The sequence below is a fragment of the Pyxicephalus adspersus genome, chromosome Z, assembly GCF_032062135.1.
Source record: "Pyxicephalus adspersus chromosome Z, UCB_Pads_2.0, whole genome shotgun sequence".
NCBI classification, from domain to species: Eukaryota; Metazoa; Chordata; class Amphibia; order Anura; family Pyxicephalidae; genus Pyxicephalus; species Pyxicephalus adspersus.
This window is the reverse complement of record NC_092871.1, coordinates 66,012,307-66,032,646: the sequence shown is the minus strand read 5'-3', so window position 1 is coordinate 66,032,646 and position 20,340 is coordinate 66,012,307. Positions and strand designations below refer to the sequence as shown.

The following is a 20,340-nucleotide window of genomic DNA, read 5'->3' as shown; positions in this document are numbered from 1 at the left end:
TAGACTTGCATGGGAATGCAAAGCGCTTTAAAAGTAATCAAAAGACATTTAACATAAGCCCTTAAAGAGGTAGTAAACTCCAGATGTTTTGGGCCCCCTGGGCGGTTTTGGCCCTAATGTGGATGTATTCACAACACATTTGCAAATTATAGGAGGCTTCCTTGGTAAAGGGTTCCCTTCCACTGCTTTCATCATAGTTCCATGCTGAGACTGTGAGCTGCAAATGCTGAGGGCAAGCAAGAAAGAATCATTGAAAGAAGAGACCTAGAGAGTTTCTTATCTCTTAGAAGGTTAGTGTCAGCATTTCTGGTTTAAAAAAGGGGAACATTCTGTCTCTTTGTAGAGAAATATGGTATTAATAGTAACATGTAACACTTCTAATGCCAGCCAATGGAAGTAATTTTGCTCATGTAAGACTTTATATAAAATGCTCATTTAAAAAAAAACAAAAAAAACCCCATGTCAAACTGGACAGGGAACAAGTCGCTTGAACACTAAACTGAAAAAAAGTTTTATGTTAAAAAATGTGATTATAAAAAAGGCTTATACAAGAATGTGAACATTATATCATAATGTGTTATAATTGTAGCAGTTTACTTGTGTAAAATATATCTCCCACCCCCCCTTGTAACTTTTTCGTATTTATCTTAAAATGATTGTTGAATTTACTCAACTGCTAGATGCCACAAATTGTCCACCAGCTTTTAATGTGCAAAATGCTGTGAAATATTACAGCATTATGTTTGGATATAAACCTCTATTACATGTGGTATTACTAAATGATTTTTTAAAAGATCAGATATCTTAAAAATTATTTAGTGGGCAAATGTTTTCAGAGCTGGACCAGATTCATTTCAGGTTTGTTGGTTTACCCAGGTTCTCCCATGATGGCCTATCTTCTCCAGTCTTGGAGCTTTAATATATCAGGCCCAGTGTATGAGTTTAAGCAGCTCTCAGGGCAGCAATTATCGAACGTGGAGTGGCCACTGACACTCAAATGGAAATCTGCACAATAAAAATAGTTGAAAATTATTCTAAAAGCTAAACTTTTTTAAGGAATTTGGGTTACAATAAGGTAGGAAGAGGTGGTGAATTCAACATTTTATGTTCGAATTTTATTATTCTAAGGCATTATCATAACTTGATTTATTGTTATCTGAATAGCACTGCATCTATAAAAACTGATTATAACTCACGTTATAATGTTCAATCAAAGGGAAGTCTAACATCTCCATCAACTACATAGCGAAATCTTTCCTGGTCCCCTTTGTTGTTGCAAGTCAGCCAAGACTGACTGAAAACAATTATATTTGTCTTTGTTCAATGGATTATCACAACATTAAAGTGGAACCAAACTCAACATACAAAAAATCACCAGGAGGTAGAGGTTTTTGGCAGATGTGACATGCAAAGCACAGCAAATGCACCATTCAATGTAGAGCCAAGCTCTATCATAAAGATAATCAAAGTGGACCTTTGAGAGTCAGCAGCAAAGAAGACTTTAGGCAAGATAACGATAGGCAGGCTATGACAATCTTTATGCAAATAAAGATACAACAGACACCTAAAAATGACTGCACAACATTTTTTGTGCATTAGAGATTCTTATGGATTTTTGAAGGACCCAATCAACATCTATCCAACCAATATACATTAATTTCTTGGACTACCACCACTGAGCTATTGTACTGTAGTATAATAATTTGTAATATATTTAATACCATGTTGCGTTACTTCCATTTTTTTTACATGGCAGCATTATTATCAAGAATGGCAGGGCATTTAAAGAGGAACTATACTAAAAATTCAACACACACTTACCTTCAATCACTGGGGGGGTGTCCGGCATCAGGTCCCGCATTGATCCCGGAGCCGGCGGTCCGGGCACCGCGAACTTGTACTTCTGACCTGGGTTCTTCATCCTACGTCACCCGACCCAGGCGCGAGATCGGGTGACATAGGATGAAAAAAAATTTGCAGATCTCACTGCGCATGGGTGAGATTGGCAAATTTTTCTTTTTGAGCACAAAGGCTTCCTCTGCGCGTGCCCGATATGCTTGGGCATGCGCAGAAGGAGCGACCAAGAGCCTCCCCGGATGCCTGATGTAGGTATCCCGGGAGGCTTTGCGCTCCCATTCATTCTCGACCACTTGGGCGACTGAGAATTAGGGGCCGGTGCTGCACTTTTTTTTTTTTTTTTTTTGTTGCAGGGTGTTGCAACCAAAAAAAAAGTGAAGTAAAGTGAAAGTGAAAAAGAGTAAAGGTAGGCTTTAATAGTAGACATTAGGCATTGCAGGGGTGTTGGGGTCAAGTAGCTGAACCAGTTGTTTTGCTCTGCATAGGTCTACAAATGACCTGATTATTTTCATGAATAGTAATTTTCCTATTGTTGACACCTGTATCGCTCCTGATTGGTTTGCTCATTTGTTATTGACACCCCTATTTTCCAGCTAAGTCCATCTTTCCCATTCCCCCCCTCTATTTACTTAAAGCGCAGACAACCCTTATATTGCCATATATCCCCGAGTATAGGCCTACTTTTTCAGCACCCAAAATGTGCTAATAAAGTCACCCTCGGCTTATACTCCAGTCAGGAGCATGAGTCCCGCCAGAAAAGCACTCTCTGCCAGCTGATTCCCGATCCGGCCAATCCCGGCATCCCCCAAATGTTTTCCCCTTAGACAGTATGAAGCATGCATGGTGTTAGCTCCCAAATGCATAATTTTACATTTATCTATATTAAATGTCATTTGCCACTTGGCTGCCCAATCAAACAGTACATCCAGGTCTGCTTGTAGATTATAGACATCCTGTATGGACTTAATTCCATTACATAGTTTGGTGTCATCTGCAAACACAGAAATGGTACTTTTAATCCCAAACTCTATATCATTTATGAAGATGTTAAACAGTAAAGGTCCCAACACTGAACCTTGGGGTACACCACTAATAACCTTAGACCTTTCAAGTCGATTGTCATGTCACTAACTGTCCCTCAAAGGGGCTCACAATCTAATGTCCCTACCATAGTCATATGTCAGTAATGTAGTCTTAAGTCAATTTTTTGGGGGAAGCCAATTAACTTACCTTAAAAAAACAAAGAAGTTACCCTTACTTGTAGAAGTGAAACTTGCCAGTAGCTGTAGCATTTCCTACCCTCGGCTTATACTCGAGTCAATCAATTTTTTCCTGTTTTCCAAGGTAAAAATAGGTACCTGGGCTTATACTCGGATGTACTTATAGTTGAAGTAAGTAAAAATTCTGTTTATTTAGGTTTTTTTAGCACCGCCCCCTAATTTTCGATTGCATGGGCGATTAAGAATGAATGGGACCGCAAAGCTTCCCAGGATACCTTGGTCACGCATCCCAGAGCTTCTCGGGCATGCACAGAAGGAGCCCTTTGGTGAAAACAGAAAAATTTGCTGATCTCACGCATGCGCAGTGAGATCGGCAAGTTTTTTTTCCAACCTACGTCACCCGATCTCGCACCTGGGTTGAGTGACATAGAGGCGAAGGTGGTGCCGCTCAGCGCGCTGGCTCAGAAATGAATACCAGGACGATGTGGGACCTGATAGAAGACACCTCCAGACCGATCAACGGCGCTGCAGTACTGAATGTAAGTGTTTTTTTTTTTTGTTTTGTTTTAAGCACCTTTTTTTAGTTTTGTTCCTTTTTAAAGACTCATCAATATGAACAAGTGAAGGTAAAGACAATTAAAAATCAAGTATTCTAAATGTGTATTTGCAATTTTTTCCCTTTTACCAAAACTAATTTATTACCTTGCAAAGTGCTGCAACTCCAGTACCAGTTCCTTAACACAGCCTTTTCCCTCCTTGCATATAAACATTCTGTACCTTCTGGGAGTGCTTAAAGTGGAACTAAATTTGTGTTGGTGTGGGTGAGTTGTGCCATGATTATTTTCTAGGCATCATGTAGTGATAAAAGGGACAGATTTCAGACACAGATGCATCTTTTCCCGAAGACTCCATCTTTACTGTAGACCAGAGGTAGGCAAACTTCTGTGGCCACTAGGCCATTTCAGGGGTGGGCAGAAGCACACTAGGCCAGACTCTCTCTCGAGTCCCGCCCTAATGGCTCTGCCCCCACCAGGAACGCCCCCTCAAGAAAAATCCCTCTCCTCCGTATGCATTGTGGAGATGGATTTCACTTCAGGGGGTGTTCCATATTTACCCCGGCAGCGGAATTGTTAACGCCAGCTGAGGTAAATAGGGGAGCCACATCAAGAGGAGGCTTAAGAGCCGCATGTGGCCCCTGCGGCTCTGGCTTCAGTAGTTTGTCTCGGCCTAACGCCCCCTGGTCGATCCTGCCAACCACCCAGCGGCTCTGGAGCCGCGGGTTGCCGGCCGGGATTAGGCCGGATTGGACGGGGGGGTGTTAGGCCAGAACAAACTACTGGCTAGGCTGTAACTGGCCTAAAGGCCAGAGTTTGCCGACCTCTGCTGTAGACTCTTCAGGGTCCACCAACATTCTCTTGGTCATTGGGTGGCAACTAAAGCTTGAACAGGAGTTACATTGTCATTAGTGTCTAGGTCTATTCTAAGTGGTGCTGGAAATAGAGCTGATCTCTATACTGCATAGTGCATACAAACAAACAAAAAGTCACCAAGAGCTGGGTGAAAGTATTATGCAAGTAAGACACTTTGCATGTTTCTTCTGCCCCAAACCTTTACCTCCTCGTTACCTTTAGTTTTTGGAATTTAGTTCCACTTTAATTCTTGTCTGCACTGGCCAACTATTGAGTGTCATTTGAATGACAGCTCTAAGTCTACAGGGGCTGCTGATATCACATTCATGACCATGGTGCCCAGTAGCAATTTCAGGGCTTTTGTAGGTCTACACAAGGGAGGCTTTAATAGGAAAATAACATGCCTATAACATGCCTTCTAACTACTATAAACAGCTACATTAACATGGTTCTTTCCTTTTCTTCCTGTTCAGCTGGGTTGTAGGGTACAGATTTGGCTTTATTCTTTGACTAAAAAACGTTTACAAAGATACTAAACTTTCTAATTCCTGCAGACATATGAAAGTCTTTCTAACTGTCTTTTCTCTGTAAGCCAGACAATACAGAGATAATTAGGCTGGAGTTAGAGTTTGATATTACTATATAAATCTGTGATTAGCTGCCGTTTTGTTTGGTTTGTGCCTGTGCTCTTGAGCATGTGGACTGCAGGCTAGTTTACATCTAGGATGCTTTGATTGATGCACAAGCTGATTACCAGAAGGAACAGCTTTAAACCCCCCCTCCTTCCCTATCACTCATTATGGTGCTCTCACAGCCATATCCTTGTTTGTGTTTATGTCAATACTGCATATTGCAAAGCTAAAGTTCAAAAAAAAAGTTTAAAAAGAAAAGCAAACTGATTAAAGCTAGCCTAAAGTTGACAATATGAGGTATATTTCGATTTACCATCTATTAGGTTTAGTTGGAACTGTATAGTAATCCAATATGAACACTAAGATGGTTGAAGCTGTATGAAGCAGTAGTTAAGTAGAGTAAACATTTTCCATTCGATTTAGCAGATTGTGACGTGTGGAGGTTTATGTTGTCATCAGAAATGAGTGGTTTGTGCAATTAGATTTTTAAGATGTGTGGTATACTTCACAAGTGTCACAGATTCAGAGAGACTGTCCCTCTTTCAGATCCAAGTCCCTACTCAGTTGTCCCTCTTTTGGAGTGAATATATATACCCCTTTAAAATGTATTAATAAACTATTAAAAGTATTATTTTGTACTAAACTTTCATGCAGCCACTAAATAATTTTATTGGTAATTTAGGTAATACAGTGTAAAAAAAAATTGTGCAAAAATAAAAGCAGTTTTTGGTTTAACCAGTTTTAGAAAATTTATTTTTATTGTCTGCTAAATAAGTGTGTAGTAGTGATGTGTCATTTGCCCACATTCTATAATCTAAAGTTACCAAGGGTCCATCTTCCATATTGCCAAAAGTTGGCAGGTATGGTGTGACCAGCCTATAAAGACACGTTGTTATGGCCAAATCTTGTGCTGTTCTAACACGCAAAGCTTTGACACTTCCTGATGCCAAACCAAAGCTGCAGTTGAGGATTTTTCTAAATGCCAGTCTGCAAAAAAAATCCTGTTTTACATTGAAGCAGTTTCTTTAATATTTATTCTTTTGTAATTTACATGACATCTTTGTACCTATATGGGAATATTACAGCATATAGTATAATTTCCCCAGATCTTCAACAGACCAGAGAAGGATTAACTCCACCTTTGAAAATAGAACACCTCAGAAATAGAACATTTTACATTAGGTAAAAGCAGATTTTTTGGCTACATATGTTAAAATTTGACATCAAAGCTGACATCATAATGTGAATGTTCTGAAAAGGGCAATGCTGAAGCCAAAGTTGGGTTTTAACACTAACAAAGTGGCAGCGAGTTTGATTTTCTAACAGTTTAGGCTGTTTACCTAGCAAAAGAAATTATTACTTTGCACATGATAATTCTCTTATTTCCTTGAATGACCTAAAGCTCTGCATCCATGCATCATCCATGCAAGCATGTGCAAACTAAAATCACCAATGTTTACAACAATTTGAGATTGGATATTCTTTGCAAACTATCAGCACAATCACCCAACTAAGTGAATTAAACTTTGAAGTTTAAATCAGCCTCAGTATTTTATTATATAGATTAGGAAAGGAATGGAAATGTTAAAGCTGAATGTAGTATATGTGTTTTAAGTGCACTTAATATGAATACCCAAAGTTGTCTTAATATCAGGAGATAGTCTCCTACATTTGTCTGCACAGTAGCACTGAGAGAGGATTGAACAGAACTAATGTTTTGTTACAATGCATATGTGCTGATGGTGCATAAGTTGCAAATTACTTGCAGATTAGTAGGCTGGGGGAGTGTGCTTGACCAGACTGTGCTGTTTGTCCAGTGGAGGTCAGGACCTTGGCTGAGGCAGGGGTCCCGAAATCCCATGATTGGCTGAACAAAATAACCGTCCTTGGCACAGTTCCTATGTGGTAGCTTTCTAGGAGTCCAGTTTTAGCTATTTATCTCACCAAAATATAGATAAATAAAATATAGATAATAGATCAACTGATTTATTGATGATTGACTGATCATCAATAAATATAATGGAAGTAGGTATTTAGCTTTTTTTTTCTCTTAATGATACAACCAGGTCAAAATCATGTATTGGTGAGTCTATTTGCTAAAATGTTTACCTCAGCTCTCAATTCCAACCAAGAGCTCCCAATTCAGAAAAAAAAAAATCATAATTCATCCTTCTGCATATATTGCTGTTTACAGTGATCCGGAAAAGTTCCAGGGTAGAGAAAATGATGATGACATGAAAAATCTCTGACTTCTAATTGGCTGAAAAATAGGCTCCCTTCCCAAGTACCTCCTGTTTTGCCCACATTCTGCAGAGGAACACCACAGAGTGCAAACTCACCATTTCTTGGAAATATTGAGAAAATAGAGTTAAAAACTAAAATCATTCAGCATATTTTCGTTGGCTTATTCTTGTAATTTCGGTCTGGACTACTGCATGGCTTATTAAGCGTTTATTGACCCTTTAAGCGTGCAAAGTTCTAATGAACTGGGATTCCGTAACACAGGCTGTAAGCAATAAACTCTGTACCCACGGTGCTGTTGGGTAACACGTGTGATACGGGGGTTATGGTTTTGCATTTTTCACTCTGAGCACATATGATCTTATTTTGAAAGAATGGTTGATTTGTCCATATGTAAAATGACTTTAATGACAAATAAGAAAAAATCTTACCATAATGTTATATTTTCATATAAAGCATTTCATGTGCAGAACTGACTTGGGATCCCTCTGGAGATCCCTGTTGGTTGAGGAGAGTCTGGGACCCTCATACACTGGCACACTTTGCCCATCCTTATTTTCACCCCAGTATGCAGGGTATTTAGCTTAGCCATCCAGGAGACCGCCATTGTATGCCACTATCTGGAATGGAATGCCAGCAGCTGTGACACTCTCTAGTATTCCCCCAACTCATATCCAAAAGGTACATTTTATAAAGTGAGCGAGGACCCAACAATTGAATTCTGTTTATAACCAATCAAAATGGCCCATTCACTACATAGATCTTAGCACATCGAATTCTGTCCACATACTGGCTGATAAGTGCATGACCAGGTAAATGATGTGTGGGGTGGTGCTCGCTTGTCCTTCCTCCTCCTCTCTTCATAGAACAGAATGGCTCTGTGTGTACAGTCTTTATTCGTTTAACTGTCACTAGATATCTCATGCAGAAGTCCCCTCTGTAGTAGCAAACGTTCAAGGCCTGCTTTAATTGACCAGAATACAAAGTGTAGATCTTCTGTATATAGGTAACAGCTGTATCAATACAACGCCTCCACACTGGGCTTGGAGGGCAGACTGGACCACTAAGCTGACTAAGTTTGTGTTAGGCACCATATGTCCTGTTTGCTGTTTGACTTTCTTTAAATTTACACCTTCACACAAAGCTAATAATCCATGCATAGCTCCCAACTCCATCCACACCCTACATAGACAAATGGGCAGCACATGGACAGCGGGATGCTACTGCAGCTCTGCTTCATTAAAGAAGTGTTCAAGTAAATAGGTCACAGAATAAAAAGCTGGGGTGCTTGCATATAACATGGGAATACAACTATGACTGGTTAAGAATATTGCAGATGATCGATCCTTCCCTCAATGAGATTCTTTGTGTTGAGCAGGGCCTATAGACACACCAATCTTCCCCAATCCTTTAGGAAGCATGGGGACACCCTGTAATATCTGTAGGCATTGGATAAAAAAAAGTAGGCAGCCATGAAAATGCTGAATGTCATGCTAAGCCTTGGTTTTAATACAAAGAGTCAATGAAAAAGAATATGTACACAGACATGGACTGAAACTTTTTAGATTTGTATATATGTTGGGTCCGGGCTTAGGAATTAATAAAGCCAGGAAGCTCTTCATAACAGTCGGGCATCCAGCATTTTCACAAGACATGAGGCACCTATATTAACTATGGGTTTTTTTTTTTATGCATAGTTTTATTGTTGAGTCATAAAGCACCCCCCTCTTCAACATCCATCGATTCTTGCACTTACATGTCCACGCTCCAGGGGAAGCAGCCGGTCCCCCATTTCATCCATGCTGTCTATTGTACAAACGATCAGGAATTTTTCCAAGGTGACCGACTAGCTTTAAAAAATATTGCTGGGGAAGAAGAATGGGGTGGGCCAAGTAATTTAGAGAAAAATGTAAAATTGTATACAAAGGTATGCCCTGAAGCTAATCTGAATAGACATGCTTTTGTTTCTGATCTTCCTCTAGTTCCCTGGCTTCAAGATATCCAATAAACAAATATTCGAGTTTTGGAAGTTGTGTTTTTTTTTAGAACTACCAACCATTTAAGAAAAACCATTTATTACTTTATATTATCATTAATATTAATATTATATACTGTATATGTGCATTTGGGAACCATTCAAAATTTTTTTGATTGAATAAAATGTTTTATTAATCACAAAATTCGAAAACAATACAATCAGGGTTCATACATACATGGAATTGCGACGCAGCGCATAACACTACATTACAATCCTCCACAACACGCTCGCAAATAAATACATACATCCCTCCATACTGCGGTCTTGTACCGCAAACCACCCCGACAGATTGCCAATCCACACCTTTAAATACTTTATCTTAAACCATTCCTAAGAGCTCATACAAGGCCCGAAGCTTTATTTGAGCTCTCACAAAACTAATATCACACAATTCACACATCTAACAAAGAACGGCTGTGCATTGGGGGATGGGTGGGGAGGAACTCACATGCCCGAAGCTTTATTAGAGTTCTTAAAACTTATTTTTGAAGAGGGGAGGGAGGAAAGGGGGGCCTTCTTAGGCTTCCTCTTCTGGAAGGTCCATGATGGTATAGTCTCTGAGCAGACTGAGGACGAGTCTGCGGCAGTCCTCAATGGACATCCTCTCCCTGCGGAGGATAAGGCCCTTCCTCCAAGCTCCTTCGACTTCTCCTTCCGTGAATTCGCCGTGGAACAGACCATACAGCATAGCGCAGTATGTGATGGCTGTTCTTGGGATGAATTGGCTCAGTTCCTGTTCCATGGTCTTCAACACGGCTTGGGCGTAGGGGCACTGCCAGAAGACGTGCATAGCCGTCTCCTCTTCAATGACGCAGAAAGGGCAGTGTCTGTACCTACATAAGTTCCTGGCGTGCATGAAAGTTCTCAAGGGTAGTCCTCCTTGAACCGCCATCCAGGCCAAGTCCTTGTGCCTGTTGGTAAGTCTTTTGGACCCGATGTTGATCCAGATTTCTTCGCAGGTGACTGCGTTTCTACCCGGAACAGGTTCCATTGAGTCCTTTCCACGGATTTGTTTGTAGATGGTCATCGGCTTCCACCGGTCGGGCCTGATGCCCTGCAGCTCGTTCTCCTTGATGAACTTGAAGTTGTCCAAGTAGAACCAAGGTGTGTCCCAGTTGTACGGCACGGAGCTGTCCCACCTGTCCCATCCTAGGCTCCTCCAGAGTGGGAGGAGGAAGAATCTTGACATGGCGTTCCCTGCAGAGGTCGAAGATCGATCCACTAGTGTCCTTCTCACGGTGTTGCAGGCGAAGAAGATCCTCAGCATCGTCGCGATGTCTGGAACCCCTTTGCCGCCTTTCCGATGTTCCGTGAACATTGTCGCTTTCTTCACTCGGTCCATCTTCGAGCCCCAGATGAAGTGGAAGGTCACCCTCGTGATGGCCTTGCAGGTGTTGGTGCAAGGGGGCCAGGCTTGGGCAAGGTACTGCAACACAGGAAGGATTTCGCTGCGGAGTACTAGGTTCTTCCCTTCGATGGTGAGGTCTCTGAGGCTCCAGAGGCCAAGTTTCTGACGCATTTTCGACAGCCTCTCTTCCCAAGACTTCAGGGCTGCTCCTTCCTTCCCGAACCAGACGCCAAGGATCTTGATGAAGTCCGGTTGGATGTTGAAGAAGATGGGCGCAGAGGAAGGCAGGTACCAATTCCCGAAGAGCATGGCTTCCGACTTCCCGCAGTTGACTTTTGCCCCCGAAGCTCGGCCAAAGTCTTCGCAGATCTGGACGAGCACGTCGATGGAACGCTTGTCCGCGCAGAACACCGTCATGTCGTCCATGTAGAGCGAGCACTTCGCTTCCCTTCTGTCTGGTCCTGGTGCGGTGATCCCTCTGATCTCTGGGTTCCGTCTGATGCATTCGGCGAAGAGCTCTATACAACAGACAAAAAGAGGAGGTGACAGAGGACAGCCTTGTCTGACCCCGGAGAGGACCGGGAAGGGGTCAGTTTTCCAGCCGTTCACCAGCACTGTGCTATGGATGTCAAGGTACATCAGGTTAACATATGAACAGAACATTTCACCGAACCATACCTACGGAGGGCTCTAAGCATGAGCCCGTGGAAGACACGGTCGAAGGCCTTCTCCTGGTCAAGACTGACCAGGGCGGCGTGGATGTTGCGGTCCTGGATATAGTGGACTGTGTCCCCAACCAATGCAAGGCTGTCCGCAATTCGTCGCCCTGGGATTCCGCAGGTCTGATCCGGGTGGATGATCTGTCTGATAACCTTCTTTAGCCGGTTGGCCAGTACCTTGGCAAGGATCTTGTAGTCCACGTTGAGGAGAGAAATGGGACGCCAGTTTTTGAGGTTGCATTTCTCGCCCTTCTGCTTTTACAAGATCGTAATCATGCCCTCCCTCAGCAATGGCAGCATTCTGCCTGAAGGATTTGACGGCGGAGGTCAGCTCCTCTATAGTGAGGGGAGCGTCCGTGGACGCTGCTCCTGCAGGATCGAGGGTGTTGGTGATACCTGACAGGAACCGGTTCGCAGCGTCGTCATCCGTTTTTCACGAACTCCCACCAATCACTCACCTTCTCAAAGTGTTCCTTGTCTTCTCTCCAGTTGACATACTCACCCCTCAGTTCCTCCATCAGTTCCGCCTTTTCCAGCAGTGCGCTGTTCAGCTTCCAGGAGCCTGAGCCGAAGCCCTTGCCAAGATCCCCATGAAAGAGAAGGGCCCTGTGGTCTGAGAAGAAGCAGGGAACAATGGAGTGGCTGTTGTGCGTTACCTCTCTGGATGTAAAGATGAAGTCTATCCTTGAGCGGACGGATCCATCGGGGCGGCACCAGGAGTAGTTTGTGGCGCCGCTTGCGATGGAGCCTACGACGTCCTTCAAGGAAGCTTCCGCCATCATCTCTTTGAGAAGGTGGGAGGTAACGTCCAACTTTGCCATGATGCCGGAGCTGCGCCCGTCCTCCTCTATTGGGCAGTTGAAATCACCGCTCATTAATACTGCCCTGGTGGTAGCGAGTTGGGTCCTCAGGGTCTTGAAAAGTTCCAGCCGCTCATTCTTCTCAGGGGAGGCATACACGTTGATGAGCCTAACTGGCTCTCCCGCCCACGAACCGTCTACGACCGGAAGTCGGCCACAGACAAGATCGTGGACAGCGTCAAGTGTGAAACGCCCACCCCTGATCAGAATGGCTACGCCTGCTGACTTGCAGTCACCACCCTCCTAGAGGGAGGAAGAGCACATTCCTGCAACATGACTATGTCTCCTGGCTGAGTATCAATGAAACCAAGTACAGTCTGCCTTCTGACGGGGTCTCTTATACTCCTTACATTGATGGAAAAGATTGATATCTTAGCCATAATGATTTGGAGGGACGCCTCAGTCGGAGACTGTACGACTTACACCAGGAGGGGGGCAGTTCCCTCCTCGTCAATCATCTCCCAGAGAGCACTTTCCTCCTCCGTTGGGGGGGGGGAATAGGCTGGGGTCGTGGGGGATGCTGTCCAGATACTCGACGACCTCTGCCAGGTCCTCGGTAAGCTGGGCACGGGGGAGTAGAGGAGGAGTTTCCTCCTCCGTGGCCTGCCTCTTTAGGGACAGCTCTGTGTCTGAGGCGGGGCTCTGGGGGGGTTTTCTCTTCCGCCTCGTGAGGGCACCTGAGGTGTACATCTCGGGGGATTTCTGGGGGGGGCTGGGTTGGTGGGGAGGATGGTTGGGATTCAAAATTATAGTAAACACACTTATACAATGCAATACATTGTACATGCAATACATGCATTAAGGACATGGAAAGTTATAAATGGGCTCTTACAGACTAGAAGCAAGAAGATTAAATGCATGACAAGTAGATAACGTTTTAGACGCAGGTGCCTGGAAAACATCTCTAAATGTTCTGTACTACTTTTTTAATATTTTTCTGTACTACATTTTATATAATAAAAAGTACATTAAATTTAGAAAACATCGTTTATAGCTGCTTTGGAATTACATATCTCAGCTTGCTCTCAGATGCTTTCATACGCAATGCAAGGGCTTGTAGCTGACAGCCAGCGATCTCCATTTCCGCTCTGGGCAGCCTCTGGGCGAGCATATGCAAATTAGATACTTCTCCCCGCACATGCCACGCCTCCCTCCTCCCCTAGTCCTTTTCGATAGGAGAGTGACGACATGCAGACCAGCGCCGCGAAGAGGGCGTGGCCTGTATTACAATGCGAAATGCAAAACCGAAGTGTGGAAAATCCTCTGTAGATAGTGAAAGGCAGCGGCAGAGCTCAGACCTTAGGATCCAGAAATATAGCACTTCCCAGAACTATCCACGCATAGAACTCCACCCGGAGCAGACAACTTTTACAGACTGCATACATTTGTATTCACTGTGCTACCTGGCAAAGGATTACTATACAAAGATTACTGCAACTTCCATTCATAAGGACTAAATCGCTACATTAAGGGAGAGGGGAGGGAAGTCACAGCCCCATCCTGGCCAGGGGAGCTGGACGGCAGCCAGGCTGACTTTGATCTATTGGAGATGCTGAACTGACACCCCCATCCTCCTCCACTGATCTCCATGATTTACCTAATGTTGCTGGAGCCCCACCATGACAAGAGCAGCACCCCAGAGAAGATGTTTGATGGCTCCAGAAAGATGAGAAGCCTGTGGGATGGGGTGAGGCTGGAGGTAGCTGGGGACATAAGCACTGTAGTCCTCAGCAGTTTCACTCAGCTGGACCCTGACCTGCCCCATCTGGAGGTGAGAACTTTGCTCTGAAGATGGGTAGGGGGCCACAAAATAAACCACACTACCTGCCAGATTGCATTGCTAGCACCCACCCGCTGGCATCTGAAGGGTTAAATTAGCCTGCTAACAATCTATTGTGTAGAATTGTAGTTTGTCGTTATTTGGTTTTGTCACCTTGTTAGCTATAAATATTTGGCTATTAGATAACAGATTGGGAGAGTAAATCTTTTCTATATAGCAAGCACAATCCTGCCAGTAGTTTCAATGGCTTACACAAGCATAGCTTAACTTTGATGACAAAAGCGTTTACTGGTGCATGCACAGGATCTTGGGGTATAAAGCATTTCCATTGTAAACTAGTTTGACGAATGGGCAAAAGGTAAATTACTGTTGGACCTGATTGATGTTTTAAGAGCCTGCACAGGATCAAGGGAATCTGACATCGAGTATTATTAATACATCTTGGTATGATGGTGCTCAGATTTATAGTAAAGATTGGGGGGGTGGGGCACTGGTCTTGAATTTTTGTGGCATGCATTGGCATCTAGAAAATGAGTGAAATGGTGGAAGATGCAATTTTAATCATGAGTGGATTATGCTGGGTGGAAAAAGCAAAAGGATCAGTTTGTTGCTCGGTTCCAGAGACCTGGGCTGCCGAAGGGATTATTGATTGACCATAGAGAGAGGGGGGAGATGGGCCAAGGTCGCAGCTCTGGATTTACACCATCACACCTACTGGCACCATCATGCTGCTGAGACAATTCTTGGAAGTTGAATAGGGATTTTCTTATTGTTTTCATTAATCAAAAATGTCGTAGGAGTTTTCTAATTTTTTTCATGAATCAAACATGTCATAACAATCACTGAAAGGAGGGATTAATTTTTTATTTCCCTGGAATAGATCACTCAGCTGCTCTGAATACCACATATTCGGCACACCTGAGTCATCTTCCAGGGCAACCAGCGAAAATAGCTCAGTGTAAACACAGAACAGTATAACTAAAATTATATTGATTGGGGAATTGGTAGACAGCAAATTATTTATTTGGAATAATTTGCATCTTATAAAAGCTGTCGCAGTAATTGCACCATTGCCCATAGCCACCTAATTTTTTTTTTACTTTTCTTTTAAGTTCTTTAAGTAATAAGGTTTGTCTAGTCTGCTTGTACCGTATTTTCACAGATCTCTTTATACCTTTTTCAAATATATTTTGATGAGGTGTGAGCCCCACACTGCTATCAGCTAGCTGATTACAGCCAGATGATTCTGTGTTTATGTTCCTTCCTCCAGACCCATGAAACAAAATAGATTATTTTAACCATCTAGAACACCTAGAACACAGCAAGCTAGTTGTTGGGCCTCCTGGCAATCAATCTGATGATTGCTGCCCCTGGGCAATGTGGTTTGGTCTGTTAACCCCTACTGTGAACAGCCAAGCTATGCACAGGCTGTGCTAAGCATTCCTAGAAAGAGCATTTATTGTCTTGGTTGTTTATTTGGGTTAATTAGGTCTCCTATAGATGGGGTTGTTTTCTGAAGGCTGTGTTTTCTGCAACAAATGCATTTGAATTGCATATCACCTGTACTTCTGAGTGCATGGGCTTGCTATTGCTACCTGCAAAACCAGTTTGGTGGGACTTCTGTGTCTAAAGAAATTCAAAGCAGATAGATGCTGCTGTTCACACAAGGTCTGTGTTTACACAGGCAGCTTGTTTTAAAGTGAAAGCAAACTCATTAAGGCTAAAGCTGCGTACACACGGCAAATTTTTCTCGCCCGATAATCGGTATCGGCCAATTATCGGGCGAAAATCTGCCGTGTGGAAAGGATCGTGAAAGATCCTTTCCAACGAGAAAAATTGCAGGTGTGTACGCAGCTTTAGTCTACATGGACTGTTTCCCCAGAGTTTAACCTGAGGCTTTTAAAGTTCTTGTTTGAAATCCCCATGCATTACAATGGGTTAATCTACACCAGGACGTTTTTCTTTGAGTCACGTTTATGACATTTATTTTAAACGTTGCTTGCAACTTTTAAAACATTAAAATGCTGGGTTAACGTTGGAAAACACCCAAAAAGCGAGTAAGCAGGTAAACCCTTCCATTGATTTCAATGTGTCGTTTTCCCTCATGTTGAGCACTTTACATGCAAATTAGTTAAAATGCGAGTGAAACGAGGCATAGGCGTTTTACAGCATTTTAAAGGCAAGCTTTAAAACGCTAATAAAAATGCATATAAATGCAATAGGAAGGTTTATATGCATTTAAAAAAAATGTCCATGTAGACTCAGCCTAAGACTGAGGATGAAGAGTGATTTTGAAGGCTTTGAGAAAGCCTTGTAAATTTATTTTATACACACTGCTTTCACACACGAGGAATCTTAAGCTTTTATTTCAGTCAGTCCAAGAGGATTGTGGCTTTATAAATCATACTTCAAAGTGAATAATGAAATATTATAATATAATGAAAGTAATAACCTAGCCAGCAAGTTTATACAGAGAGAATTGTAGCAATGTCAGTGATGCTGACTTAAACAGTTTTGATGTTAGTGTAATTTTATACCACAAAATAAAAGAAGATACTGAAAGGTTGGTTAAATTTTAGGACCTAAAGGTCTGTATGGACTGGTAATGCACATAGATTATTTAGGTTAACCCATGCATAATGAAAGGGCTGCTTATACATACAAATGTGAAAAAAAACACAAGAATAAATTAATTCAACATGGCACTGCAATGGCTTGTAATGTGTATTGTGGAACTGCATGTGTTAACTGAATATACATCTCAATGGATCTACTAAGCATTTAGTATAAAAGGCCTTTTTCATGTATCAAAGATTTTCGGCCATTGTAGCTTCTACATGACTCCTTTCATCTGTGTACTATTATATGTATGCAAAGTGCCAGAGTCCCATATGTAAAAGCTGTAATACACCTGTGGGAATGTTATGTATACATTTTAGGAATGGGTTTGGGTTGTAGTTGTGTAATGGCTTAATGTATGACCAATGGGTACTGTCACCTGGGGGGGGGATCGTTTTTATGGCAGGCCTTGTGGTGGAATTTGGGCGGTAGGTGTATGGCATTGCCTCAGTGATATGTGGTTTGTGTTTAAAATTTTGAAAATTTCTTCCAAAAGAATACTGTTTTTATGATAAAAAAAGACTGTGGGAGCAAGTTGATAAATTGTTTTGGAGCTAATTGGATTACTCTGTATATTACCAATAAAAAAACAAACTTGATATTTGGCTACCTATTCTGTTTGATCTGTTAGGCCTGTATGGGCACTTATAGCAGGCAGTGTGCCCAATGTATACATTTTACTTACTGTTCTGACATATAATTAAATATACAGTTTTGTCTTTAGAGGCTGAACCCATGTACAGCTCTCTCCACTTTTTCCTATGGCAAGAGAGCATTTGATAAGTTTAACACTGGCTATTTCTGGAGGGCATATCATTACAAACTTGTCTTGCAATAATGTATTAAGTTGCCCATAGGTAGGATTGTTCTTGAGGTTTCTCTTTAGGTTGCCATTGAAAAATTTTAGGTTCCCCTATAACAAAAATACTTTTTAAAGATTGTATTTGCTCATCTTCCATGTAATGGAAGGCATCTGTGTCAGAGAGCTGTGATTGCTTTCTCTTTAGGGGAATCATGGATAGCATTAAAAGGATAACACAAAGCCCTTGCCCAAAGGCGTCACTGATCTGCTGCACTGTGTCATTGTTAATGTATTTGTTGTATAGGAGGATGCATCTGTTTTTCTTATGGTTCTTTGCAAAAATAGAATTCTATTAGACGAAAAAAGTTCATCTCCGGGTCCTTTTGGGCAGCAGAACACAAAATATTAAAAATATATTTTTTTCTTAAGATGCACATAGACATTATAGGTAATCTCACAACTGTTCTGCAGCATGTCTGCAAAATGCACATTTTTTTTTTTTGCACGGATGTGCATGTTTTCCTATTTCCAGCCTTGCTTGAAGAACAATGTATAGATGACCTTCTAATGAGTGTGGTCCCATCTATAGGTACCATTAGGTACCTATAGATGTAGAATCAATTTCTTGTTGCCTGCCATGGGTAGCAGGCAGTGTCTTGAACTTGATCTAATCTTGGCCATAGGAACTCATGGAGCTCTTGTTTTCATTTAAAAAAAATATATAATTTTTATAAAGGTAGAATTTAATAACTCTTTAAGTTTAGAAATATTTGGGCAAGTTTGGGGCTACTGATGTTGCAGTTAGCCAGATTCCCAAAATCTGACAATGATGGTGCCCATTCGGTGTAAGAATCAGCTGTAGGTCACTTCCAGTGTGCAGCTGAACGAACTTTAGCAATGTTTGATTAAGCATAGATAGAACTGTGTACACACATTAAAGACTGATTGCATAGGTACCTTTGGATCTACCTGCCTGCCTTAAAGTTTTTTAAAATTTGATAAACTAACTCTTCTTTCATAAAGCAGGAGCTGTGACTACTCCAGTCACCAGGGGGTTAACACTTCACAGAAAGCAGAAGGAGGGGTCTCTTGTTTATACTCCATGAAGTTCAAAGGGTGTGGAATGACTTTTGTGGTCTGCCCTCCTCCCCACCTCCTACAAATGACATGGCCTGCTAATACTTTGCAGATGCTGCTTTCCTTCTCATCCACCTCACCAAATTCCTCTGTATCCTCCCTCTCTCTGCTAAACAGGGATTGGAGTGAGGAAAAGCCTTTCTGCTGACTGCAGTGTTTTCGAAGGGTGTGTGATAACTTTATTACCGTTTCGGCTTGACCAAGAACATAAACATAATAGAAATAGAAAAGTCACTCCTGCACTTCAATATCTCACTCTGCACTGTAAAAATGACAGAATAGCACCATTGCATGCAAAGCCGACAGATCACCACCTCCTAGTTTTCAGTTCATTTTAGGTGAGTGGGTGATCTGATTGGTTGTAATAGACAAAGCTTCTCTTTAGGGCCCATTTATCTGTACGTTGTAGGGTAGGGTAGGGTGAACATTTTGGTAGTAACATTTACCCCAACATTAGTTGAAGTAGAATTTTAGCCAGTATGTTTTTAAAAAGTTTGGGTAAGTGATAGAACCTCTGTAAAGTTTTGTTTTTGCTGTCTGTATTCTCTTTGGGGAGATCCACCCTTACTGTTTTGTCTTGATGACCATTGTACCTTGAACAAAAAACAAAATCAAACTTTTACTGTTCTGCCCAATAAGGTGATGGGGGGTTACTTATGTAATGGACATTTGTTCCAGTGACTACTGTCAAAGATGTGGTTTTTACCCCTTTTTTTCCTTCAGATTTTAACAAGCAATGTCACCCGTGTAAGAACTAAAAGAACTTTTCCCAAATTAGAACCATACTACAAAAAGATTGGTTAAGCTGTTTAAACATTTTATCCTCCAAATGTGGACAAAGACCACAGTGAAATTCCATGGAGGTATTAACCCTCCCAAACTCTAGACTTTTTTTAGTTTTGGCTTATATGTAAAACAAATAACACGGCACTTGCAACTTCCTACTTCAATTAGTATTTTGAAGTGTTTTTCCAATGCAGATCTGCAGAACTGCATAGGTAATAAAACAAACCACAAAATTTCATCCCATTACAATGTCATTGCAGAAGAGTGCTTGGCTCTGAGCGTAGCAGGTTTGCCACCCCTTCTTGAGGCATATTATAATGCATTCCAGTGTTCTCCCCAGAAATATTTTTCAGCCGGGTGGTAGGAAGCTGTAGCCGGGTGGTAAAAAAGGTGGTGTGGCAAAACGCGGCAAATTTAGTGTTCCCAGTTGTTTATGCCATGGGTATCCAGTAACCTCTTATTGTTTCAGTGTTCTACCTTCTCCCAATTATTTGTACAACTTTGTAATGCCTGCCCCGTTAGTATATCCAATTTTTCTATTCTATGTATTTTGCCAGAACTGTCCTATGCCATGTATTGTGACCCAACTTACTAGTGTTCTAAGTTTTAAGAGTGTATTCCTTAGTAGTAGTGTAATAGTATAATGAATGTGGTGTAACAAGTTAGGCTTAGCTCATATTAGCAGCAAAAAACATTTACTCTTCTGAGTGACTTTGGCAACTGCTAGTCACCTAGGATTGGTAACAGGCCATAAGTGCTGGGCACCTAGGATTGATAACAGGCGGTAAGTTCTAGGCACCTAGGATTGGTAACAGGCGGTAAGTGCTGGTCACCTAGGATTGGTAACGGGTGGTAAGTGCTGGTCACCTAGGATTGGTAACAGGTGGTAAGT

General features: G+C 42.0%; 1 protein-coding gene across 11 annotated transcripts in view; it reads left to right on the top strand.

Annotated features, from left to right (window-relative positions):
* RALGDS (ral guanine nucleotide dissociation stimulator) overlaps positions 1-20,340 on the top strand; it is a 217,691-nt gene that overhangs the window by 136,276 nt on the left and 61,075 nt on the right. The window contains exon 1 of one of the 11 annotated variants that reach the window (XM_072429976.1): positions 13,552-14,095. The exons of 7 other annotated variants lie outside the window; for them this stretch is intronic. In XM_072429976.1, the coding sequence (XP_072286077.1) occupies positions 13,913-14,095 (183 nt within the window). In that variant the 5' untranslated portion in view covers positions 13,552-13,912. Of the gene's footprint in view, positions 1-13,551; positions 14,096-20,340 lie in introns of those variants that run through there. 3 more of the 11 variants (XM_072429978.1, XM_072429977.1, XM_072429980.1) reach the window with 3 other exon arrangements.